The 26,638-nt window shown below is 37.9% G+C and overlaps 1 protein-coding gene across 1 annotated transcript in view; it reads left to right on the top strand.

Annotated features, from left to right (window-relative positions):
- The first annotated feature begins 1,502 nt into the window (after positions 1–1,502).
- LOC149026424 (uncharacterized) overlaps positions 1,503–26,638 on the top strand; it is a 38,344-nt gene continuing 13,208 nt past the window's right edge. Inside the window, exons 1-14 of the mRNA XM_089146702.1 lie at positions 1,503–1,675; positions 2,012–2,124; positions 2,271–2,346; positions 2,435–2,577; positions 5,868–5,954; positions 7,548–7,631; positions 10,202–10,409; positions 10,600–10,685; positions 10,904–11,135; positions 11,280–11,403; positions 17,118–17,254; positions 19,599–19,707; positions 24,616–24,658; positions 24,793–24,967. Of these exons, the coding sequence (XP_089002828.1) occupies positions 1,658–1,675; positions 2,012–2,124; positions 2,271–2,346; positions 2,435–2,577; positions 5,868–5,954; positions 7,548–7,631; positions 10,202–10,409; positions 10,600–10,685; positions 10,904–11,135; positions 11,280–11,403; positions 17,118–17,254; positions 19,599–19,707; positions 24,616–24,658; positions 24,793–24,967 (1,635 nt within the window). The 5' untranslated portion in view covers positions 1,503–1,657. The remainder of the gene's footprint in view (positions 1,676–2,011; positions 2,125–2,270; positions 2,347–2,434; positions 2,578–5,867; positions 5,955–7,547; positions 7,632–10,201; positions 10,410–10,599; positions 10,686–10,903; positions 11,136–11,279; positions 11,404–17,117; positions 17,255–19,598; positions 19,708–24,615; positions 24,659–24,792; positions 24,968–26,638) is intronic.

Genomic DNA, 26,638 nt, shown 5'->3' with positions numbered 1-26,638 from the left:
CCCCTACTGTTAAGTTCCGTTAGTTTACTGATGATGTGGCATCTCTATATTTTTTTAAAATCCCAAAATACTCTTTTACTTATCTCTTTACTTATTTACCCTTTTGTCAAGTTCCGTAGTTACCCTTAATTAATTGTAGATAAAAATTAATCATAATATGTTTCACTCTAAAAAAAATCACCAAAATAAATAAATAATGATTGAATAAAATTGAAATAGAAACCGAAGAGGAGGGAAGATATAATTCAACTCAAATTTGGAAACTGAATATCACCTACTTCGTTAATTCCTTCTCTCGCAATTCCATCTCTTGCAGGACTGCAACAACCTACAACTCTAAGAGTAGCAAAGCAACATCAGACGTGAAAATTTACTGCAGTATCTAAGTTCAGTGAAGCCAAGATTTCTGCATATGAAATATTAACATTTTATGCTGAATTATTTAGGAGAAAAAAACATAGGAGAATCTTGTTTTGGGAAGGATTGTGTTGGAAATCATACCTCAAAGTTTCAACTCATTCATGTGGGTAAGTTAACTCAATCTTCTCTCCTCCCCTGTTATTTCTTCTTTGCCAGTTATACACTGTAACAATGGTGGTAGAGGTGAGTTTTATTGAAGATATTTTAGTTCATAAAGCTCTGAAATAAGTGTAACGTCCCTTACCATTTGAAACTTAATGAGTCGTTGAAATTAATTTCTCTACCCTGAAGTGGGTAGAATCTTCACTAACCTTTTTCTGTATTTTATTTTCCCTGGTTCAATACATTTGCCTTTTATTTTCTTTCCTTTTTCAATGTATATTTTTTCTTGGTTAATATTTCATGATACTTTTGAAGTTCGAAGGATGACGAAGTGATTTAACCTCATTTGATTTTAACTTTTCTTCTTGCGTAATCCACCTGTAGTGAAGGTGGGAAACCAAATCGAATTTGAATTTTGCCAATTTTTTTAATTCAAAATAAATAAGTTTAGTGAAGGTGGGAAACCAACATTTTTTTAATTCAAAATAAATGAAGTTAGGGTAAATTTGACATTTAACATGGTTTTTATAAATGGGGTAGTATCGTCTTTTGTTTTCTTAATTTTAATGAAGGACAAAGTAGAAATTACATATTCAAACTTAACGGCTACTTAACACCCTTATAAGGAAGGGGGGCAACAGTAATTTCGTAAAAAGTAGGGTTTTATTAGTAATAAAATCAAAGTACAGGGGGTAACAGTAATTATCCCTAAAAAAATTCACAAGGGATTCTGAAAATCTGGAATTCGCATCTAAATACGGTCAAGCTGGTTCAAAAGGACGAACCCCATAAAAACCGTACGAATGAACCGATTCGGGTTGGAATCGACAACGGCCGAATTAAACAGTGCATCTAGATATTATAGAAGGGTATACGTGAATGTGTCAAACGGTCATACCAAGAAAGGAAGGGTATATCGGTAATACAAAAACGGACGATAAAGTTCGGAGTTCCGGCAGGGGGTGCTTTTGGGAATTTGGAAACACAAGAGCGGGAAAACTCGTCTCCCATCGTTCCTTTCTTCCCGCTCTTGGTGTTACTGCGACGGTCAAGATCGTCTATCCGCATTTACCCAAAAACATTTTAGGTCTGCTTGGTGCCTCGATTATTCTCGCCGGAAGGAGAGACCAGAATAATGGAGTCCGTGCTCAAGGTAAGAATATCCGTTGTACTTGAGTGATCACTGGGAAAGGGAAAATGGAAACGACCGGCAAGAAGAAGAAAAAAAGCAGCTGATTAGGCTTTATTACTTCATTTTGAAAATCCTTGAGTCTGATGAACCGTTTTGAAGCAGCAGAATGAGCATTTTTACTCTTCTCACTTCTTACATGTTCATCCTTTGTGTTTACTCTTTTGGCTGATTAAAATACTGATGAGTTGTGGTTTCACCGTGATGAACCATTGTATTGTCTAGTGTTCTTATTTTATTTCACGAGAAACATCGTTCCCCCTCTATTGGTACTTGATGCATGCTACAATTTTGGTGCAGAAATATTTTGGGTATTCCTCATTCCGCCCATATCAAAAGGAGATAATTGAAGAAATCTTGCGGGGAAGAGACTCCTTGGTGGTGATGGCAACTGGAAGCGGAAAATCGTTGTGGTAAATCATCTTTCAGTTTTTTCACTCTTTGTATATATGATTATGCGTGTATTCTTTATGCGCTAATTACTTGCTTCTTTTTTTCTTTTCTTTTATTTTCCCCTCATTTTAAACGTTTTTTAAAGCCCATGAACTGTATCATGCAGCTACCAGATTCCCTCATTGATATTGGGAAAGACTGCTGTCGTTGTAAGCCCTCTTCTAGCTTTGATGCAAGACCAGGTATTATTGCCATTAACTATAGAATATAGTTCTTTTAGCTTATGAACAGTTTCTGAATTTTATTTGATTCTACCTCGGATGAAAATAGGTAATGAGTTTACAACAACGGGGTATCAAAGCTGAATTTCTTGGGAGCTCCCAGACCAATTCATCTGTTTATGGAGATGCTCAGAGTGGTCGGTTTGATATTTTGTACATGACTCCGGAGAGGGCTTGCTCGCTTCCTTCTAAGTAAAGCAGTTTATAGCATGCTATGATCGCTTAAAGAACTCGTGTGGTTTATTTGTTTTATTTATTGGACTGCCAACAGTTTAGAATAGCTTTGCTGTTTTTGAGTTCCCTTCCAGCTGAATTTTTCATCAGACGGTGCATCCAACTTGCTAGAATAAGCAAATAAAAAATGATTCAGCCCCAAAAAATTGCAAGCTAGAAGTAGACAGGCTTAAAAAAAAAAAAATTTATTACATGCATAAACTACGCCAACATTCGGTTCTCCTATTCTGTTTCATAGTCAAGCTGAAAAACCTCCCCGAGTGGATGCTATTTGGATTCTTATTATTGATAACAAAGAATATCGACTCATCCTAATCTAGCATGAGGATCCATGCAGCTGACCCCATTGAGTTAGGATAAGGTTATAGTTGTTGTTACTCCTAGTTAAAAATTCAAGTGAGTTCAAATAAAAAACTCGCTACAAATAGGAAAATTCACAACTGGTAATATTTTGTAATTAGTATGAAAATCAAAATTTGGATTTTCAGTGATATAGAAGTTTTGATTAAAAAGCAGTAAAGCTTGTAAAATTTTTATTCACTGAAAAAAACTGGAAGATTAACAGTCTTATGATGAAGACTCCCATGCATAAAAAACCCTGTCAGGGAAACTCTAGCACCAGTTGGAAAGCATTCAGAACCATTTGACAAGCAAGATGCTTCCTGAATTTGCTATCTAAGATATCTCTCTTGAAGTCTGCATAGAGTCAGATACTTGCAACAGGAAAACTGTCTACTTTTCTTCCTGCTTATTAGGAAATCTAAAGTCAAGTGTAGGAATATTATCATCCTTTTTTTCCTTCTTGTTTAATATTTCTTATTTATGCTTCTTAAGCAATAATTTCCACATTTAAAACAACCTTGAAGTTCCCAAGCTAGTGTTCCACTTTCCAAGGACTCCTCTCCTTTTGAGAAAGAAATGTTTTTAGGTGTCTTCAATTATATCAGTGGATTGTAAAATTTCACTAGATATTAGGAACCAGAAAAATATGATTAGATCTTCTCTAGTTCCTGTTTGTTGCATGAGATGAGGGACCTCTTCTGAGAGTGATGCAGTTCTGAAGATCTGCATCCAGAGGAAGAAGTACAAGTGTTAGTTGCTGATTGTTTTTTTTTCTGTACTTAGTTTTATTCTTCAGTTCTTTGCTTGGGTGAACCATGGTCCACTGCTGATCCACTGGTTGGTTCAGTTTAAGCTATCCTATTTGGACTCTTAATTGTTTTGCTTTTGAAGTTTAGATGTTGGGAGCACACCATCCCATGGATGGGCGGTTGTGTATTGTATTGCAAGCCAGTAGCTAGGTGGACTTCTATTCCTAGTCTGAATGGGTTCGCTTGGCTGGTAGTCTATTATATTATCAACAATTTGTGGAATACATTGCTAGCATGAAATTTTATGAAAATATAAGCTGCCACTCTCTAACTTCTCCTCCTCAGTGAAGAATGATATCTTTTTGGTAGAGGAGACACAAGTAAGGATTAATACCATGTTAGAATCATGGATAGTAACTTGGAATCACAGGGCTTTAAACTAAGTAGAATAAAGACTAAGTATCTAGTGTGTAGCCATGGTCGTGATTGAATGGATGATGAGGTGGTGAGACACTGAGACTTGATGAGAAAGAGTTTCCACAAAGCGATTGTTTTAGGTAGCTTGGCTCAATCATAAATATAAAAGGTGATGAAGAGGGTGATGTTTCCAAATAGGGTGGATGAAGTGGAGAGGTGCATCTGGGACCTTGTGTAATTGACGTTTCCCTTTAAAGCTCAAAGGAAGATTCTATGAGACCGTTACACGACCAGCTATGATGCATAGTGCAGAGTTTTGGGTTGTTAAGAAACATCATATAGATAAAATTAGTGTAGCAAAAATGAGGATGCCAAAATGGATGAATGGCAACACTAGGAAGGATAAGCTAAGGAATGATCGTGTTAGAATTGGAAAATGAGTAGCTCTGCTAAATGATAAGATATGAGAAAGTCGATTGAGGTGGCATGGCCACATTCAACGGAGGCCTTTAAATGCCCCTTTGCGGAGAAGCGACTTAATCCAGATCGAAGGAAATAGAAGAACTAGGGGCATACGTAAGATAACCTTAAGAGAAGTGGTGAGAGAGGATACTTATAGCTTAGGCCTTGTATCTGTATGCCCTCAAATAAAGCTGATTGCAAGGCAAGGATCCATGTAGCTGACCCCATTTAGTTGGGAAAAGGCTTGCTGTTGTAATCCTACTGATCTTGGGCACACATGCTGTATAAATTTGATACTTTTCCAGATACAGTCTCTTGTCCAATACTTGACTTCCAAGGCTTTATATATATAAGTATATAACTGGGGTAGAACGTAGGCAAAGCAGCTAGATCTTTTTGTAAATCTGAAAATCACTCTAAGATGCAAATTTCTACTAAAAGGCAGTCATGCTAATAAAAAATGACATTAGTTCACATCCTATAGCTATTTTGAGCAAGTGTAGACTTATCTTTGGCTGCTATACTCTTTCACGATGATATCAGTGACAAATAAACCATTCTTGGTAAATCATGTCAAAAGAAGTACCCAAGTATGATAAACCGGTGTCTATTTTGAAGATCAGATTGCTCCTTTGGTAGATTAGAGAGTGTAAAATCTGTTGGTGATCCTCTGTTGTCAATCACATGAAAATTTGGGGAATAATAAATTCTTCTACCATATTGAGGAATTGTATGCCAACCCAACTTGTACATCTTGTACTTGTTACCAAGCAAAATAGTGATTTTCATTTTATTTTTCGTGGATCCATGTGTGTGCAAGTTCACAAGCACTGCTGTATGGCATCGTAAGACCTAGATCCATGTTTTAATAAATGATTTAACAGTGGGACCTTGAGCAACTCAACAATAAAAAATAGAAAAAGTTAGATTTTTGGACGTAAAAAAAAAGTTAGATTTTTGGACGTAACCTCGATTGATTTCTGCATGGTGATTTTTGTTTTTTCCAATAAGAATTAAGATCCTGATGAAGCACCCTTTTGGTGGTTGCCTCTGGGTTCATCGGCTCCTTTAGGAGCATGCTTAGGCATCTCTTCTTTGTACCTGCCTGTTCTCTTCCTAGTTGAGGGCTGAGCATTTGCTCATTGTTTTCCTTCTGCTACCTGCCTGTTTTTTGGAGTCCTTGCATTTTAATTATTTTTGTAATATTTTGTTATTCACTCCACAAAATGATGATCTTAATGGATTTGTATCATCATATGTATAATTTTTTTATGGCAGGTTTTGGTCAAACTTGTCAAAGGTGGGAATTTGTTTGCTGGCAGTTGATGAAGCACATTGCATATCAGAGTGGGGACATGATTTCAGGTTTTCATTCATTTCAAAAGTTTTAGAAGTCCTGCTTTTCTCTGGTGTGTCCACGGCATCTCACTAATAATGCACGTTCATCAACCTTGCAATTACCAAATAAGAAATCAGCCTCATCCTGATTGGCCACATGTTCTTCCAAGCCTGCTTGGATTTAGGGTCCGTGCAGGATGGACCATCATGAAGCTAAAGGTAGGGCCAGACAATAAGAAATTTAACCACTGGTCATAAAACCTTCTGCTATTTTCATGAGGTAATGGATAAAACTCAGATGAGAAAAATAGTTATTTATTGAGCACAATTTTGATCTGTCAAGGTGCATTAAATTGAAACATGAAGCTATTGTCAAAGAAACCTCATTTACTTTGGAATTTTTTTTTTCTGTCCACAAAGGTGTCAATGAAAGTAATTCAGTCTGCCCATATCTCTAAGTTGCTCGCAAGATCAAGATGCAATGGTAGAAATTGGCTTACCATTGGATATGCTGAACATAAAATAGTAATGGTGGGAAGAAGAGCCATCATCTTGAGGTATAAAGATAAACAAACAACTGGAGGGGCATTGACCAAAACAATGCAAGATAACCCTTTCATAGACAACACAATTGTGAACGCCGTGATTAGTTAGTCTTTTCATTATGTGACTGGCACATCAAGTAGGTTGAAACATTTCCGTTCTATACACATGATTGTTAGTGAAGGTTGCATTTAATAGACATAATTGCTTCTTCAACCTCAATCAGGAATCACCTTTTATATCCAATCATTGATCATCCAAAGGATCATATTTCTGTAAGAAATGATTGACTAACTAGTACATAGTACTCAAGGAAACTAATGTATGAGGAGCATTTAATAAGCAAAATTATGTGCAGTTTAAAAGCAAGTAGCAATTGGAAAACCAAATCTCATCAGGCAGTTGCCAACTCGAGTTGGATTCTAACTCACCATCTTTGATCCAAATGGGAAAATTTAAGGGCACATGCAACATGGTCCATGAAAACGAGTTTCATAAACTATAACCCATCTACAGTGTAATAACCAAAGAGGTGATCCTATTGTTGTTGAACTCCAATTTCCTTTTCACTTGCAACCTGTCCTATTGTTGTCGAACTCCAATTTCCTTTTCACTTGCAACCTGTCCTATTGTTGTCGAACTCAATTTCCTTTTCACTTGCAACCTGTCCAAGGCCAGATGTAGACAATGTACATGCACAACTGCAGGGTACCCTGATGTGTTCCTGTGATGCCTTGGGTTGCTAATATGGCTAGAAAGTTTATTGGGTTACAATATAATGTGAAGTGGAGAAATATTGTGCTTCGAAAGGGAAAAAGAGAAACAAACTATGGAGCATTTCTTACAAGACAAAAGGTTATTGAGAAAGTTTATTGGGTTGCAACATAATGTGAAGTGGAGAAAATATTGTGCTTCAAAAAGGAAAAAGAGAAACAAACTATGGAGCATTTCTTAAAAGACAAAAGGTTATGAGATACAATGAGTTACTGTTTGTGGTCATGCTGTAAATTATAAGCCTATTCTATTTGATGTTCCATGGAGATCTCATTTATTGTGGGTTTGTGATTGTTATCACAGGAAGGAGTACAGGCAGTTGGGCAAATTACGTGATGTTCTCTTGGATGTTCCTGTTGTTGCCTTGACTGCAACTGCAACTGAGAAGTATGCTTTTGCTTTGACATTTTTATTATTCTTTTGGGATTAGACTTGTGTTTTTTTTTCTTCCTGTATTTAAAAGCTTATTAAATGTCCTTATTTACTTTTGGCTTCAAGTGGAGTTTGAGTCTGTCTTACCATCATGATGGTCAGCGCGTCTTGGTGATGTGAAGTACTGTAGGGGACTTGTACAAGGTTTCAATTGGGCTTCAACTGAATTCTCATCTAAGTGGTTGCTAGTTTCTAGCTTACTTTCAGTATCATGTCAAACAACATTAAAGTTTTGCCCTAAGCCTCAAAGAAGGCTCCCACTTGACCAGCATATCTACAGAGGCTACTCTAAACTGAAATTCTCTAACTTGGACTTTTAAGCTGTATTTAGTTGTGAAGAGGAAAGTAGAGTTTCCAAGGCTGTCAAAGAGCATGAGATGAAGGTATTGGGAGAAGATGGTAAATGGTATACTTAGGATTTATTTAATTCTAAATGAAAGACCAACTGGGTGTGATGGTACACGCAATGCGGAAGGCATTGGATTATTCAACTCTGGTTTTGATCAAACACAAAAAGGATGGATAGTGTAACTTGTAAGTTGATATGTGAACCCACCTCAGCATGCTTGGAAGAAAGTTAAGATCTCTGGTGTTCCAGATATGCTGTGGTTCATTGGGAATGATGGGAGTGGGGGGATAACAATAGCTCCTCAGTGAAGGGCTGGGATGGGATTTACTGGATAGCGAGGTTCACCAATTCCTTATCTGATAGGCATTGCCTGGCAGAGTAAGAGCAATATTTTTTTGGCTAAATAAGCCATGAATCCAATAAGCTGAAGAAGTTCGTCATTTTAGTATTGCAAATTTGCAACCTGAAACAGCGAAACAGAATAGAAACTTGCTCCAGATCGCATAATGGAAGAAGCCTTGTGTACTGGGTATATCTTTTTTTAATAATTGAAGCAATCCACTCCACGAAATCCCTAGTATTTACATGATTATAAGCTCTAGCCTTATTTCCAGGTCAAATGAGTAGACTACTGCTCTAATCATTTTAAAAGAGCCTCCTTCGAGGAGGTTTGGCCAAGCAAATGGGGCACTGCTTTTGTCATTTAAACAAACTCAGGATAGCAGGAACAAGAGGAAGAGAAACATCCTCTATAGTAGGTCTTGCCTATCACATAGTATTATTCTTTGTTTAGCTAGGAGGGAGAGGGAGTATAATTGGAGCAATAATGAAGAGAACTTGCCCTTGAGGCTGGTCCAAACAGAGCTTTATACTGATAAATCGACAGATGCTTAATTGCTTGAGGCAAGTTGCTGAAGAGAAAAAAGAAGTGAGAAGACTGAAAGTAGTAAGAAAAGGAAGGTAGGAGGTCTTATTGAGCAAATCTACTACAGATAAAGTGAAACTTCAGTTATTTGAATGGAAACAGTGACAACACGGGGTAATAGGCTAGATCATAAAATGGGGGAAAGAACCATAAATTTGACTTTGAAATTCTTTTTTAAAATTTACCAGTGAAGGGTTTTTTCTTAGTCTCACCAGAATCTGTCCTGATTATGAGCAAACATGTTATCAGGATCCAAGCCTGATTGAATATACAGAATACAGGTAAGGTGGATAAGAGAACTTATGCTGCTACAGTTACTTTCTATCAGTAGATCAAACTCAAGGATATACTGTCTTTGCTGATTTGAACTGGTTCTTTAACCCTGAGGCCAAATTGAATCTTTAATTAGAAATATTTGGCAGTTCCACATGGCTTGATAAAACTGAAAAGAGGATATAATAATTTCCATAACATCCCTAATCTCATTGTAGCAATTACCATGAATATTGGAAGCTAAATGGCTCACATGGGTGTGAATAAATGTTGAATTATGATCGGACCCCAAAAGCTGTCCTTGAGGCCTCCTTCTTGTTGGTACATGAGTACCCAAGGTATTTGGGGGCTGAATTTAGATAAAAATTGGAAAATCTGGGCCTGATGCATGAACTAGGAAGGCAGTCATGCTTGGCATGATGGTCAGGTGCTCATTTGCTGGACTCTCGGTCTCGGTCCCGGAAACAGGGCTAAGGCTGCATACATTTGACCCCCCTCAGACCCTGCTAAATAGGGGAGCTTTGTGCACTGAGTATGTTCCTTTTTTATGAATTTTTTGAAAAGCAACCATATCCTAGCTGATTAAATCAAAATAACTATAATATGTGAAATTTCACTAATAGACTTCTAGACTCCCATCTACTTCCTGATCATTTTTGCTCCTTGTTTCAACTTCCGTGGATCTCTTTTTCTAGATTCTCCAATGTTGTCGTCCCATTTGGTCTTACGTTCTTTTTCTTTAATCACTAGACTGGGTGAATGCCTTATTCTTTAACTGTTTCTTTCCTCAGCATTTACGCTTGAAGCATATTACTGAACATGTTCTTCATTTCATGTATTTGTTTGGGACGTATTCTTAGTTGTTTCCAATCATATAGGATTTGAATTTTCTGGACATAATTCCAAAAAGTTAGTTAGTTCCCTGATCATTAGTTTCATTTAGCTACTGTAATTTATATGCGGAGAATGGCTTTTCAGGGTTCGAGAAGACATTTTTAATTCCTTGGATATGAAAGATCCTTTTATTGCTATTGGTTCATTTGATCGCCAAAATCTTTTCTATGGGGTCAAGTGTTGTGGTCGTGGTCTTCTGCTTGTGGACGAGCTTGTGGGTGAAATCTCCAAATATGTTGCTTCATCTGACTCAACTATCATATATTGTACAACTGTCAAAGATGCTGAGCAGGTTGAATTTTATTTTTGGTTTTTTGAATTGTATCATTAGCAAAGATAAAACGTAATGCTTCTGTTTGTTTTGGAAATCATTGTAGTGTCAAAATCCAAGAGAATAAATATACTATGTTTGCAAATTCAAAAGAGTACATATATAATTAGTTCCTTAGAAGCTTTTCTGTTGGCTATCAACTTCTTTGCAGATTTTCATGTCACTTAAGATGGCTGGAATCAACGCTGGCCTTTATCATGGTCAAATGACTAATAAAGCTCGTGAGGAGTCTCACAGGTTTCCTTCTGTGCTCATTCATTTTTTAAGATTTCTCCATGGGCACATAATCACTTGTATTGCTGTCGCTTAGGTCAAGTTCTACTTTCAGCTTGGGCTGCTTATTATAGCCAGCCTTGGAATGCTAATAAGTTTTGTTTCTCTCCTATAAAGATCTTATATTCCATATGATCCAGAATTCTATGCATGGCTTCCGATAACACTCATTTTCCTTTTAGATCATTTATAAGAGATGAGCTGCTTGTCATGGTTGCAACTGTTGCTTTTGGAATGGGAGTAGATAAGTCAAACATAAGGTGTGTGATACACTATGGTTGCCCAAAAAGTGTTGAGACTTATTACCAGGAGAGTGGGAGGTGCGGTAGAGATGGCTTAGCTTCTATCTGTTGGCTTTATTACTCTAGAAGTGACTTCACAAAAGGCGAGTTTTACTGTGGAGAAGCACAAACAGTATGTTAACCTTCTTTTGATTTACGAATTTCTCCAAATTGTTGCACATATAATATTTTACTTTTTTTAGCGTCGGTCTATCCTTGCTGTCATTTTGTTGTATCATCATCTTATTTTGGATATTTTTTCAATCATCACCTCCAGGAAAATCATAAAAAAGCTATAATGGAGTCTCTAAGAGCAGCTGAGCATTATTGCTCACTGGTTACTTGTCGTAGAAAGTTCCTGCTGGGCTACTTTGGGGAAAGAGTAGCAGCTGATAATTGTGGTATGTCCTCAGTATAATTTTTTTTGTTCGTCCTACGTATTATAACTTGGTCTTTGGAGAACCTACAACCTAACTACTATGATTCAGTGCTTAAGCACTTTGGGTATATATGCCTAGCATTCAGAGGACCACAGAGTGCAAATAATATTGACCAGTGATTCACATCTCACAAACCTTTTTATTTTACAGCATTCATTTAGAAAGTGGAAAATAATGCATTAAAGCTCCATGGTAAGGGCAGAGATCAGATGGTTAAGATAATCTAACAAGATATTGTTTGACCAAAGCTGTATTGTTGATGGGTCCACTAGGTTGTAGTACTGCTGTGCTGTATGTTAGGTTCAAAAACTCATCTCGAACAGCTGACTTGACCAGGTCGAGTTTGTGCATTTTTTTTGCCCCGGGGGGGGGGTGTTCAGGAAATGGCCATGTTGGTTCCAAAACTTTAAGGGAAGCTTGTTTAGGCATAATGAAATTATTTAGTAGTCAAATTATTATATAAAAAAAAACCCCATATGGTGTATTGGTTTTGCATCCTTGGATAGTACTAGTAACTAGTAAGCATCTAACTTTGGGGTTAAAATTCCCTATTATTCATTGTTTGAATGCTACGAGATTTAGTTATGCAGTAAACATATAAAAACACAAAATTACTTGAGAAATAGTTGAAGAATTAAAGTTTCTACTACAAACCACAAGATGTAGTGAATGTTCAAGATGCATATTACATAGAAACCTAACCGAAGTAGAGTGAGTAATGCATTAGCGATAGGCTCATAGGCACCTTCCTACCCTCGTCTTCCGTCTCTCAAGGCACCTTCCTACCCTCGTCTTCCGTCTCTCAACTCTGAAGTCCAATACCATATGTAACTGCCCACTAAGGATGTCAAAATTTGTAAGTGCTACTATGCAATTCAGACATATTATGGTGACTTAAATAAGCAAGATGTAGTGAATTTATTCCATTTAGTTTATGCATTTGTAAAATTATTTAGCTTATATAAGCATTTGAACATGTGTTATTTAAGTTGATGGTGCTGGACATCGTCATGAACCTTTCCAACTGTTGTTGATCTTGCAAGATGTTTGCTATTAGATATTACTTGAAATCCATAAAACAGAAAGTTGTCTGATTATTAGGAAAAGAATAATTCTTTCTTTACCTTTTCCTTGTATGCACTTTGTGAAAATCTCACATATGGAAGCTCATGTCATTTTAAGGACTGCTTTCTTAATGGAGGTTACTTCGTATATATAGGAAATTTTTATGGTAGAAAAAGATTAATTACAAAAATGGGGAAGGAGATACAAGGAGCTCCCTATCCAAGGCGAAGAATAATAATTAGATATACAAATTAACAATGCGAACAAACCAGAATCAAATCCTCATGGGTGGAGGATTGGAGAATGGAGAGGCGATCGCTTGAACACAAGAATGTGACTATTCCAAAGGAGATTGAAGATAACTTGCTTTTTGACGTCAAAAGAGATCAAGTCCGAAATCTGTTGGAAGGAGCTGGAACTGGGCCATTTTCTGAGATTTAAGTTCCATCCATAAATGGTTAATAATGGCAAGCAAAAGTCAAACCCACCCAAATCTAATCCCTCTGGAATGAAAGAATCATTTGCTAGAGCCCTTTCCAAATTGAGGAAGAAAAGCGGCAAGCAATGAGGAGATTATCCAAATCTTCCAAAGTATTTTAACATAGGCACAGGAAGGGGGTATGGGTTCCTAAAGGTGACTGAGAAAAGGCTGTGTTGGGAGGCTAGTTGGAGAGAGCCTGAGAAACAGTAATTGTGATGGGGAGTGTGGCTCTTTTACCAAACAACTTGATCAGAAGCACAAGAGGCCATAACGTCAGATGCACCAAGCAGCTTTGGAGCTGGAATGACCCAAAGAAGATGAAAGACAAACAACGTCTAACAATTCTCCACTACTGCAAGATCTTTTGGATATAGAAGGCAATACATTCCAGAAGAGGATAGCAGGGGAGAGGAAGAAGGTGCTGGGCCCAATCATTTTGGATAATAATGTCTGTAACCATGGACTGCACTGGAAGGGTCAAATTGTAAATGGATCTAGCAAAAACATGGTGAAAGAGAACAACCATAAGGTGCCAATGGTCAAGCTAAAAGGAGGTGGAGGCACCATCATTAGTTTGGTAGGAAACAGTCTTGTGTGCAATAGGGCGAGGCTTCAGAATCCTATGGTACACTCAGAAAGCATCGGAGATGGAAGGAGCAAGCCAAATGGAATCATTGTGAAGATGACCCAACTAGACCCAATCAACCCAAAATGCTTTTCTTCTTGGTACAAGCTTCCAGATCAGCCTGAGAATACCAGTTGAATTAACTTACTTAGATTCTTCACAAGCCAAGACCTCCTCCATCCTTTGGAACACAAACAATGGCTCATCTGGAGGGTGAAGGAATCTAGAATATCAGATCCTTTTCCAAAGGAAGGCAGACATAAGGGACTTCAACTCCTCGATGTTGAACAGAGGCAACCCAATAATGCCAAAGGTCAATAGATGTAAGATGATTGAAGTGCTGATATGATCAGTTCCAAGCGACAACACAAGAGAGCAGCTTTTGTTTCCAATATTTGGAACTTCATACAGGATAGGTTAAATATAGGATTGCAGTAATCTGTCAACCTAAGCAGTTTTCAGAAGATTGTTTGGCATGGAAAATGTGGCCCTTGTAAATGGTTTTGGAAGCTTTATTTTGAAGAGAATGCTCTTTTGATATTGAGTTTTTTTGGCTAAAAGATAATTTGTGTTAAAAGGAAAAGAGAAGAATGTTGCAGCCTAAGGAGACACAGACACATCAACAACCAGAAGGTTATCCTCCCTACCTTAGGCATATCAACAGGAAGGACAACCCTCTTTACAGAAGTGGATTTTATCTTAGTCTGTAACGTGGACATCCATAAGCATTGCTATCTTCCTCAACCAAAATAGCAGCCAGCCACTTAGTGATGGTTGAGAGGTCTGTGCTTTTTTCTGTGCAGCAAGCCAGGAAATCTGCAATTGGATTTGCTTCATGAAACTGTAGATTGGACCAAGGGATCTCTTTGCATTAGATCAACATGACCATGGAAGCTGAATCACACTTGATCAAAAGACAGTACACGAATTGTGATGATGGTGCATGAATTGTTCTTGTTGTGGATTTTAAACTCTTCCAGTTTGTAGACACCAAGGGAAGGCTGTGTATTTTGGTTACAAGCACAACCTAAGTAGTTCAAGTTCAATTGACATAGCAATCCTTGGCTTCAATAAAGCCACCTCTAACATTGCGTCCATTTTAAGTACAATCTTACTGGCTGGAATACCATGAACTTGGATCCTCCAAAAACCAGTAAAATTCCAAGCTAAATTACTTTGATACATTAATGATCTAATCCAAATTGTAGGATACAGATACTGTAGCCTTCCATATGAAATAATAATGGAAGTTCACTCACAACAGTAAAGGGCTATGTGAAACTTTCTACTCTTTGGCAATTAGTTTGCCTACTCATGATGTAAATATATTTTATGGCCCTTTAGCATTTGAGGAGTTGATCCTTTCCTCTACCTCCATCTAGTTTTATTGCCTTATTACTGTTACAGTGTGTGTCTCCCCCCAGCTGAATGGATGTGAAGCCTTATGCTTTTAATTTAAATACTGCTACTGGCATCGACCTTTATATGCTCTCTGCAGGCACTTCTTTAGAAGTTCTCCATCTGCCAGTCTTAAAAATTCAACTTATGCTATTCATGCCTTTTACATTTCCCCTTCTTTATTTCTGTATTGGTGAGAATTGTTCAAAAACTTGAGAAGATTTTGTTGAAATCTCAAAATTTGTTCTGAATTTTGGTATGACTGAAATGAGATGGTACTTTGAAATGGAAAAACAATGTAATAGCTCGGATATTTCGGTCTAAAAATGCACTGTTTTTCAGAATTTTGATTATGTTGATCATTTTGGCATTTTAAACCCCAAGAAATGGCTGAGCGAAAGTCAAAGAAAAAAAATGTGATCTTCTAGCAAAATTTGGTATCTCAAAAATTTCAGTGTAGCTGAAATGGGTTTCTGTATCGAGATTTAATACTAGGTTGGTGAGATTTAAATTTAAAAAATTTCAACCATTGTGGTATTCACCATCTATCTCTTGGGGTTCTACTCCATTAATGGGGATATGTAATTTGCAAAATACTTTAGAGACATAATGCTAAATCCTATTATATGATTGATGATGTGTTTCTGTATTGGTTTGTTTTTTGTGTGGTTTTAGACTCTTTGAAATTTGCATTATATATTCATAGTTGTCAAGGCAACAAGGCGACGAAAGCGGTTGGGGCACCGTCTAGGCAGCAATAAGGCGACAAAAGCGGTTGGGTCAAATTTTTTTAATACAACTACTTTTAAATTGATAAGTTTCTATTCAAAGCTAAACAAACATTCAAGAGTCAACAACAACAACAACAACAACAACAACAACAACAACAACGACAAGCCTTGTTCCAACTAAATGGGGTCAGCTACGTGATCCTTGCCTTCCAATCAGCTCTATTTGAGGCCATGCTAGACACAAGGCCTAAGCTATGCATGCCTTTTTCACCACTTCTCTAATTCTCTTAAGGTTATCTTAGGTTTGCCCTAGTTCTTCTAATTCCTTCAAACCGGATTCTGGATTATATCACTTCTTCAAATAGGGGCATTTACAGGCCTCCATTGAACGTGGCCATGCCACATCAAATGACTTTCTTGTAGCTTATCACTTATTGGAGCTGCTCCCAAATCAACTTGATTATGATCATTCCTTATCTTATCCTTCCTAATTTTGCCACTCATCCATCTTAGCATCTTCATTTTTGCTATATTGAGTTTATCTACATGATTTTTTTTAACAACCCAACACTTTGCACCATACATCATAACGGATTGAATGACGGTTCTATAGAATTTTTCAATAAGCTTTAAAAGAATACGTCGATCATACAAGACCCCAAACACACCTCTCCACTTCATCTACCATATTTTATTTATTTGGAAAACATCATCCTGTATATCACCTTTTTTATTTATGATTGAACCAAGGACCTGAAACAATCACTCTGAGGAATCTACATTCAAGAATCACATTCGTCCAAAAAAAGAAAGCATTTAAGAATCATAGTTGTGAAAGATGATCAAAAAAGAAGACAAACATAAGTTCATCTCATCAAGTACCATAACATATGACTACAATATCAAATTATTATGAAATGAAAGTAATAATTTTACACTTTTGCTTACCTCTATGATGTTGTGATGCCAAATAAGTGCCTTGTGCATAAGTAAAATACTCAAACCATAAGGAAAACAATAATAAGACTCTTAAGGATAGCAATTTAATTGTAAAACAATAAGTCAATAGCAAGACTTTGCGAGTCTGCAACAAAGCATTGGCAAATTAACTGCCTTACTGCCTAGGTGTGCCTAGGCGGAGGCTTTGATAACCATGAATATATTACATTTTTGAAAGAAAAAAAGTCAGATGCTGACATTTTATCAGGCATTAACCTCATCCTCAGATATGAGCTGTTAAATGTAAGTCTTTATTGTGCATTGTCTATGTTTTAGTAGGGATATGAATTTTTACTATATGTTTTCTTATTGCCAAAAGGTGACTGTCAATATTCTCACAGAATTTATATTAACATGGTCATTATTTATTTTGTAGGAAGTTGTGATAACTGCACCAGCTCGAAGATGGAGCGTGACATGTCTAGGGAAGCATATTTGCTGTTGTCATCAGTTCAATCTTGTGGGGGTCGTTGGGGCCTTAATATGCCTATAGATATTCTTCGTGGATCACGTGTGAGCTTTGTTTTTTGTAATTTATTACTATTTTATTGTTTGTCTCACAGTGTGTTCTACTAATAGTATGAACAAAGTACAACATGGGTCCAGAAAACCTAAGCTTCTTCAATGTGACTGTCTTTAATTTCTCATGGGGTTGAGGGACTTGGGCAAGGTTGTCAGCCTGTGGGCTGTGCTAGGGTTGAGAAATTCTAGGCGAATGTAGGGTTAGGCGAGTTTTGGGTATGCATATATGTCCTCCCAAAACAAGAGGCAAAATTTCATTTCTATTTGGGGATAAAAATGCATTGGAGTTATTGTTGAATACAAAGTTACCTGACTTTGTATCTGAATTGTCCATCTGACAGTAAAGCCACTATTCAATTACCTACCAGATATTGGGAAATTGTGTGAGATGTCTGGATTCAAATGGTCGCTCTACATAGTTGTAGAGAACCTTTTTTTTTTTTGGGGAGGGGGGTGTTAGAGAAATGCTAGGGTTCTGGACTCAAATATAGACTATGAAAAAGATCCAGTACAATGAAACCATTATCTTCTGTGAGATGAGCCTTTCTCCGCAATGACAAGTTAGGAACCAGCAAGGACTAGATTCTTCTCCGGCGAAGGCGAAATCAGTCTTTCTGGCAACATGGGATCAGCAAGCCAGACCCACTAAGATGGTCAGAACAGTGACTGTAAGATCAGTTATGACAAGATCCACCACCGTGCTAGTTCTTTCTCTCCAGCCACTGGGTCCCTTCCTTTTTCCCCCATCTGTATGACTTGCAGAAGCCAACCCCATTTGGTTGGGAAAGGCTTGCTGTATATGACTTATGGAACTTCAAAGAAATACAAACAATCCTTTAAATTTTGATAGGATATTGAGTATGGACTGTTCGACAAATCATTGACTTCTATTAACTGTTGCATTGAGGTGCCAATTAGGCACCCATCATAGAATGTTAGTTAACTAAGTTGAACAAACTGCTGATGATGAAGCACCTTTGCTTTCACTATTAGACAATTGATGTTACAAAATGTAATTTAAAAATGAACATTTTAGTTATTTGTGATTGGATTAACAGATACATAATAATAATATTAACAATCAATAGGAAACCAAGGTGTCTGTATTTTAACCTATTACTTTCCTGACAGATTCTGGGACTTACTGTACATCATTTTCTTTTTAAATATAGGTTCTCTAAAATGAATGCAAGCTCTGATTGAGTACAGATTTTCAACTATTTGTTTATGTTCCCACTTGCTCCGTTTATGACCTAGTGGTTGCAGGTCATGTCCAGAAACAGCCTATCTTTGAAACAGGCTAAGGCTGTCTTGCATTATGACCCTCCCCAGCCCCAGCAATGACACATGCCTAGTGCATTGGATACTCTTTTTATAATACACAGAGCTTATAGGTAAGGTGATGCCAAAATAAAGTTGCAGTGTATTATGAATGGATCTACCAAAATAGCGGTTGCCTGGGGGTAAGTTCATCATGGTGCTGAATGAAGCTCCTCCTTTTGTGAGATGGTCATGGAGATCCAATAACAAGTGCTTTTTGTACAGAAGGAGAATGATAATTGCAAAACATGGTGTTTCCAAGTGGGTGACACTTTAGGGAAGTTAAGGTATCTGACAGGTTTGGGATGCAGAAGAATACTGTCTCATTTTAGGCATACACGTGAGTGATTATGTTTCAAACTTTGGGAGGACTGGTGGTTGGAGATGTATTTGAAAGATTTCTTGCTAAAGCTATACAGTATTGCTGTTGATAGATGCTATGATGTTGTCATGGGTTCATTTTTCTGGTAATCATCCTGTTGCCGTATTTTTTCCGGTCTTCTTCTGTTTGATGTGCCTACTTTTCTAATAACACAATGACACTTTTCTTGTTGTTCAAGATTTCTTTTGGGGACAAAGATCAAATGCCGTGAAGTAGCCTAATGCGTGTTTTCTGGAGGGGAAATTTGGGATGTGAGAGAAGAATTTTGAACAGTAGAATACATTTCCCCCGTTTGTGTCCTAGGTTGGCTGTTTTCTTACAGACTGAGCTTTCACATAGAGAATTCAGGATGTTCCTATATGTAGCATGCTCTTCTTATTTGATTACTTAAATGGGATATTGCAATTTTAGAATCTTGTTTTTCTTTAGTTTCTTGATAATGTCATGGTTGTAATTATAGTTCTTATCATTGTGTTTTTGCCTTTCTCTTGGGAACATTCTTTGGTGGTTGTATTAATGATTGTTCGTGTTCTCAGCCAGGAAAAAAAATTCATTTTATAACTGGTTTTCTTTTTATTGTTTTAGATTGCTTATAATTATCGTCAATTAGCTTTTATGTTTGTGTCCATGCAGTCCAAGAAACTTCGGGATTTTCAGTTTGAGAAGCTTCCACTTCATGGGCTAGGGAAAGGTCATTCACCCAATTGGTGGAAAGCAGTTGCTGATCAGTTAATTGCTCATGGTACTTCGATGAGATTCACTTGGTTAAACTATGAAAGTCATAGTTTGAAATGTTTCTTTTTATCTTTCACAAATTGTCTTTCTGTATATGTTGTTGGTCACAGGCTTTTGCCTTTGTTTCACAGAAAAAGATGCATGAAGTTAATTGTTTTGCGTTTATAATAGCTAAAACTGATGGCATTGTTTCCTAACCAGCTATAAGGTTCCTTTTAAATTCCCTTTCAGTTTTCAGAAGACATGTTCAGTTATGGCTATATATTAACAATACATCTGTAGTCCTATTAATACTGCTAGAAAGAGGGAGTGTCTTTGGAATGGGTACAACCATAGTAGGAGTGATTTGAGCATCACTAGAATTTATACTCCAAACTGATTCAATCCACACAAACAGAACTTAAGGGAGATTAAGTATGGAAAACCACATTAACTCAATGAAATGGTAACACCCTACTGGATTCAACTCAACTGAAATACAGGATACCCGATCTCAATCCCCTACAAACCCCCTAACCAAGGGTCTTCCCTCACCCACAAGCACTGTTAGTCCCTTCCCTTTACAAAATTCATCCTTCCCCCCTTCCCTTTCCTCCCTAATATAGTCCAAAAATCCTTAACCAACCCCCCCACCTTCGGGATGGGCCAGCATGGGAGTGGCTGCTCCCAAATAGGATTCAGACACCTCTCCCTGTAGTTGACTATACCCCACATGTTTGGATGGGTTTGATCCCTTTAATTCTCCTACCCCCTATGGTCCCCTTCGGTGTGTAAATTAGTGTCTTAACAATTCCCTTACGTGCTCTTCCTTTGAGGAGCCAATGATGACATCTTCTAGCAAAAGCATTGCTGATAACACCCTTCTTTATTTGACAATTGTTCAGGTTTTGATCATAAATTGCATTCTCCTACCACCCTCATGAAAATTAACATTCATAAGGCTTTTGACTCCCTAGGATGGGATTTCATCTGTGATGATTTGATCTAGATATCCTTCTTGCATTTTTTTGTCTACTAGATCCATTAATTTGAATCCTCCCTTATCTTCTTGATTATTTTTTTTTGAATGAATAAATAAATATATGAAACCCGCATTCCCAAATCCACCCTTCTCTCAAGCTTCATCTCCGATGGTTCCTGGGTCCCTCTCCCCCACTTTAGTCTCACGCAAGTCTGGAACTCCCTCCCCCCATGACACATTAGTTTGGCTTCCTTCCACCACTAATACCTTCACCACCTTTTTGGCTTGGAACCTGGTTCGCTCCCCCTCCCCCCCCCCCCTTGGCCCCCCTAGTTTGGTTTTAAGGTCACATTCCACGCCACTCTCTCACCCTTTGGAGAGCCCTAAACCTTGCTCTCCCAACCCAAGTTTTCCTTATCACCCGCCACATCCCTGCGAACCACAATTGTATCCTTTGCTGGAATGGTACTGAGGACATTGAACATTTGTTCTTTTCTTGCCCTTTCTCTAGTTCTCTTTGGAGGAAAGCCCTAGCCAACATTTGGCCCCACTCCCGTTGCTCATTTGGGTTTGATCGTGACTGGTCTTGGATTTTGAGTAACTTTTCAGGTACCTCTATTTGTGATCGGATTGGTAAGCTTATCTTTGGTGCTTTGGTCCACCATTTGTGGTGGGAGCGAAATCTTAGGCGCTGGACTTCCAAATCTTGCTCTCTTGACTTGATTTGGAATGCTATTTATTTTGATGTTTCCTCTAGAATCATTTGTTTCCCCCATCCCTCGGTTGTTGATTCCTCGAGAAACATGCTCATTGTTGCTTCCTGGGGGCTCAACTCCCAAATCCATCCTTCTCTTTGATCCTTCCTTGTTTGGATCCTTCTTGTAGTTCGTAGCTATGTTCCATCTTCTTGATTATTGTCAATGGGTTTCTTGTGTTCTCTTTCCTTCCAAGGTTGGAATGTGGTAGGGTTGGCCACCATTTTCCTTTTCTCTTCTCCCTTGCTCAAGCTACTCTCTAAAGTGTTTAGGCCAGAATTGAATTACACCTAATCTCCCCTATTCTCCAATTAAAAGCCTCAACCTCATCCATCTTGCGTTTGTTGATGATCTTATGATATTCTGCATGGCATACCCCTCCTCTATCTCTACTATAGTGTCCTTGTAGCTTTTCACATGGCTTGAGATCCCGGCCATATCTCCTTTTTCTGAGAAGGCAAGATGAGATCTCGCAAGAGATCTCAGAGTTCCCACAACTCACTCTAGATCTCGCCATATCTCTCAATATTCGCCGGATTTCTTGTGGATTTTAGCCGGATTTTCACTTGCAATTACTCTTAGCACATTTACAACGCCAAAGGAAGATCAATCAAGTTCAAGTAGATCTTCAACCAAGGAGGACAATGATGCGCTTGGCAATATGGAGTCCCCGCAGATCCACGAGGTCAGTGGATCACATGCAACTACTGCGGCAGAGCCCTCAATGGAGGTAGACATTGGTTCAAGCGATACTTGGCTGGTGGCTACTGTGATACACCCATGTGCCCTACTTTCCTTTCTTGTCAGGGAATATATGGTAGAGCACCTCATAGAGTTGGTGGTGGAGCTAGGGCTTGATTGAATTTTTGTCTCATTCTATGCTTGTCTTATGAATTTTTGCCTCATTCTATGGTGGAGCTGATGTTGGAGTTGGTGGTGGAGCTAGGGCTTGATTGAATTTTTGTCTCATTCTATGCTTGTCTTATGAACTTATGAGTTATGACTTATATATAAAAGTTCTAATGGCTGTATAATTTTATTATTCTATTTTCGAGAGTCAAGATTGTGATATTCATATGGATGGAATTTATGATATTTAAGTTAGTTGATGTATTTGATACGCTTGCTTTTCATTTATGTCTTAAAGGTTCTATATTTCATGTTATTTAATCTCGTTGTCCCTAATCTTGCAACATTTCAGTTTCAAACTTACGGTTGACTTAGAACTCATACTTAGGGTTGTTTTGTCGCAAATCTAAAGCCACCAATGTGTCTAAAAGGCCTACATTAGGCTAACTACCAAGTTTGAGCCCAATCTAGACCTTAAAACCCCCAAGAGTGGTCCTCGAGTTGGCCAATCAAAATTCCCATATCTCGATCTCGGTTTTCTGGGCTGGCGAGATTGGTTGCGAGAGCAAGTTCTGCAACCATTCCTTTTCAAGAATCGCTCTAGCCTCTATATGATCTCCTAAACTCCCATATTTTATTGTGTGGTGTCTCAAATATGAACAAGTCAAATATGAACAAGGAAAACCTCCTCTTCCTAATAGGGTTTACTCCTGGATCCCTATTTGCAAAGTATCTTGGCCTACCATCCCACTAGTTTGACTAGTCATCAGTTCAACCCCATGCTAGATCATATCCAAAAGCAGCTCCAGCTTTGGAAGGGAAACTTCTTTCCTTTGCTGGTAGGATTGAGCTGATCAGATTACTCTTGCAACCCCCTCCCCCCTTTTGTAGTGTGATTTTATGGGTTTCCAATATCCGCCATCTCTAGCAATGGAATCGCTCTATTGATCTTTCCTTTGAAAAGGCAAAGAATCTTCCAAATTTCTGAAGCCAATTATTTTGGCTGCCATGTGTCTTCCGTTACCCAAAGGAGCCCTTGGCCTCCATAGGATTTGCGACTATAATATTATCGACATCCTTTTAGGTTGGTCTATCTGAACCCCACCCACCCTCTCCCCCGGTGGTCTGTCCACCTCTCAAACCCCCAATTTAAAGTCCATATCCCTCCTCATGGTTTTGACTTCTAGAGAACCCTTAAGGTATGCCTCCGCACTCTAATTCTTTCTCCTCCATCCGTATCTCCCTATATTGTGTCCTTTGTTGGAATTGTTTTGAGTACTAGCCTTTCCCCCCCCCCCCCCTCTCCTCTAGCTTTTGCTCTTTAGAGAGAAGTCATAGCCTCTATTTTGCATTGTAGTACAATGTCACTTCCTTTCTCTAGAGAGTGGCTTTCGTTGAGTAGGGTGTTTTCAGGTGGTACTACTTGTAATACTGGCAGCAAGCTTGTGTGCAATACTGCTATATCTCACATTTGGATGGAGCAGAATTATTGGTGATGGACATCAACTCTCATTCTATGGGCATGTTTTGGCAAACCATCTTCTTTGAATGTAAGCTTGAACCTCCACCATGCTCACCTATAGATCTCTTGTTGATACCCTAAGGAACAGATACATCGTTGTATCTTGACTCTTGAGGAGGCCTAGTTAAGTTTCCTTTTCTTTCTTATTTGGTTCTTTCCCTCTACATGACAAAAGAAAATGACTGCATACCTACAGTCTATATGAAATTACAAAGAGCACTACCAAATTTGCCCCAGTGAATGGTCTGGTTGTCACCAGGCATCATCTTAACAGTACTGGCAGCTGGGCTTGGATTATGCGAAACCCAGCCTGCCCTACCTTCTCCATTCATTTCTTTTGGCAAGGCTGAAGTGCATAGTTCATTCAGTTTCTGCTGCCATACCATAAAATCAAGCTTGAATGCCAAAAAGACGATAACTTGCATGTAAAGAAGCTGACCTAGAAAGCTGCAACTACTGAATATAAAGGGGAAACTGATTTATTTTGCAGCTCTGGCTTTGAACCATGGCTGATTATCACTTTGTCTTGGGTGAACTGCTGAAGAGGTTGTATACTTTGCACGTTCCATAATAAAATACTGTTACATTATTTTTTTTTAACATAAAAGGATATTCATAATATTTTGCATGGTTTTAGTTTGCTATTTATAACCTGTAGTTTGGCCACTATTTTATAATCTTGCCTTCTGTTTTCATTTTACATTTGTCATACTTCTTTCAGATTTTGTGTTACTGATAGTTGACGTCACATTATTGTATTTTATCTTTTCAATAACGCAGTAGATCTCATGATAAGATAGTTGATGTCTTCAACTGCATATTTTGCAGGTTATTTGACTGAAACTTTTAAGGACATTTATAAGATTGTGAGGTAGATTTTTGCCTTGTCATTGTTATGTTATAGAGTTAACAATTATATTTATTGCTTCCTGGTCATTTTTATGTCATGCCTACAAAGGACTTTCTTCTGTTTTCTTATTTAAGGATTGTTTTGGTTTGCATCAGTGTCAGTGGAAAAGGTATGCAGTTTCTTAAAACTGCTACCCCTGATTGGCAACAACCACTAGTTTTGGCAGTGACTTCCGAAATGATTGAGGGAGAAGAAAAAACGAGTGTGTCTGGCAAACCTGCATGGGACCTTCAGAATGTGTCTGGTCCAGAGTGCAACGGGTTTTCTGAGGTTGGTGATACATAACTTGAAAGTTACTGTTATTTAGATTTAGTAGTCCTTATTATCATCTCATTCTCTTATTGGTTCTGGATAAATAATGATTAACTAGGTGGTTTATCATGGGTTTTCTTTTCTGTTGATGTTGTTATTAGGTTCACAATTGCTTTGAACAAAACTTTCATTGCTGCGTGTGAAATGTGTTGCAGTGTAAAATGAACATTAATCATTTCCTGGTGCCCGGTTCTTGCTATTCATTGAAACACTACAGTTTTGTTTTCCTTCTGTTTATTTTGCTGGATAGCCTTCTACTTTGCATTCTTAATTTTGCAGTTATAAGAAAAGATTGCAGCATCAGTTCTTTGCGTGCTTAATTACATGTGTCAAGGATGAGGTTTTGGGCTTTTGTTGCAGAGGATATGGGTGAAAGTCAAGCTTTGTGGTTGACACAGGTTCTTTCAATTCTTTAAAAATTGAAGAGAGACCCGAGTGAAAGTGCTTTAGTTTGTCTAAATGATGGCCAGCCATGTCATTTCTGTAAAGTGACTGAGCAATGCCAGTTAGGTAAGCTTTGCTCTTCAAGGGGTCTTCAACCATGAATGGCAAGGCTACAAAGGGACATTGTTCAACTAATGTTTCAGTGAGGATGGTGAAGACCTCTAGATGCTCTTAAACCCCATCATATCCTTTATTTGTTTTGTACAGTTTCAGCTTTTTTTTCAGGATATGATTTTATTCCTTTTCAACCAACATGATTTGGCTTCCATGTTTTTTGAGTTTTGAGTTGTGGAGTCAATCACATACCAAGTTCTTCCTTCTGGATGATCCTTAATTGAGTCCCATTTCCATTTATGTCCTGTCTAAATGCAAAGCTTTGGGATCTGAGATAGTCTATGAGCAGGTACTGACCAGTGAACACACATGTTCCCAACAAAGAAGGGTTAGAAGATGCCTTTCTCCCTGTATTTTGCCTGATCTACAAGCAAGATGGAGGTCAATTGACTTAAACCATTTCTTTTAGACGATTTTTGGTGGACTTCACCCCTCCGAAAAGACATTATAACCCTCATTAATTAGAGATCCCTTTTCTTAGAAGAAACATTGCATACAACAAATTCCTTGTTGGCAAACACCTCTCATTTATTCCATGAAGTCTACGGGAACTTGTCATCCTAGGCATTGTGTACTACCCATGTAGATCCTTGTTTAAGGAGGGAGAGCACAGCTTAACGGGATGTCTTTCAATGATCTCTAATCGCTCACCATGCAAACAAAAAGCTTGACAAATTCCTGTTCCAATCAGGTTTGGAGTAGGGATCACAATTTTGGTTTCAAGGCCGATTTCATCCTGGCCAAAAATCAAAATTTCCAAGCTTCAACCGAAATTTTGGTCTCAACCTGATACTTTTTTAGCAAGGTTTCTACCCTAAGTTTCGGGGCTTATATGGCCTCCATTTCATCTGATTTATTGTCTCCTGCCTATTTAAAGCATAATAAACATAATGGAACTAGTCATTTGCTAAAAAATATCCACTGAAAAGTTATCATTCAAGTATACTAACAAATGACTGGTTCTGAGAAGTACAACTGTATTGCATATAGGCATAAAATCATTAGCATACATGTTTTGTTTATTAGAATGATTACATATGCAAGAAGTCAGCAAAATACAATGACCAACCA

This window comes from Hakea prostrata, chromosome 2 (assembly GCF_041222555.1).
Source record: "Hakea prostrata isolate BN-2017 chromosome 2, UWA_Hpros_2, whole genome shotgun sequence".
In the NCBI taxonomy this organism is placed as follows: domain Eukaryota; kingdom Viridiplantae; phylum Streptophyta; class Magnoliopsida; order Proteales; family Proteaceae; genus Hakea; species Hakea prostrata.
The sequence above is the reverse complement of the archived record's forward strand: the minus strand, read 5'-3'. Positions and strand labels throughout refer to the sequence as shown.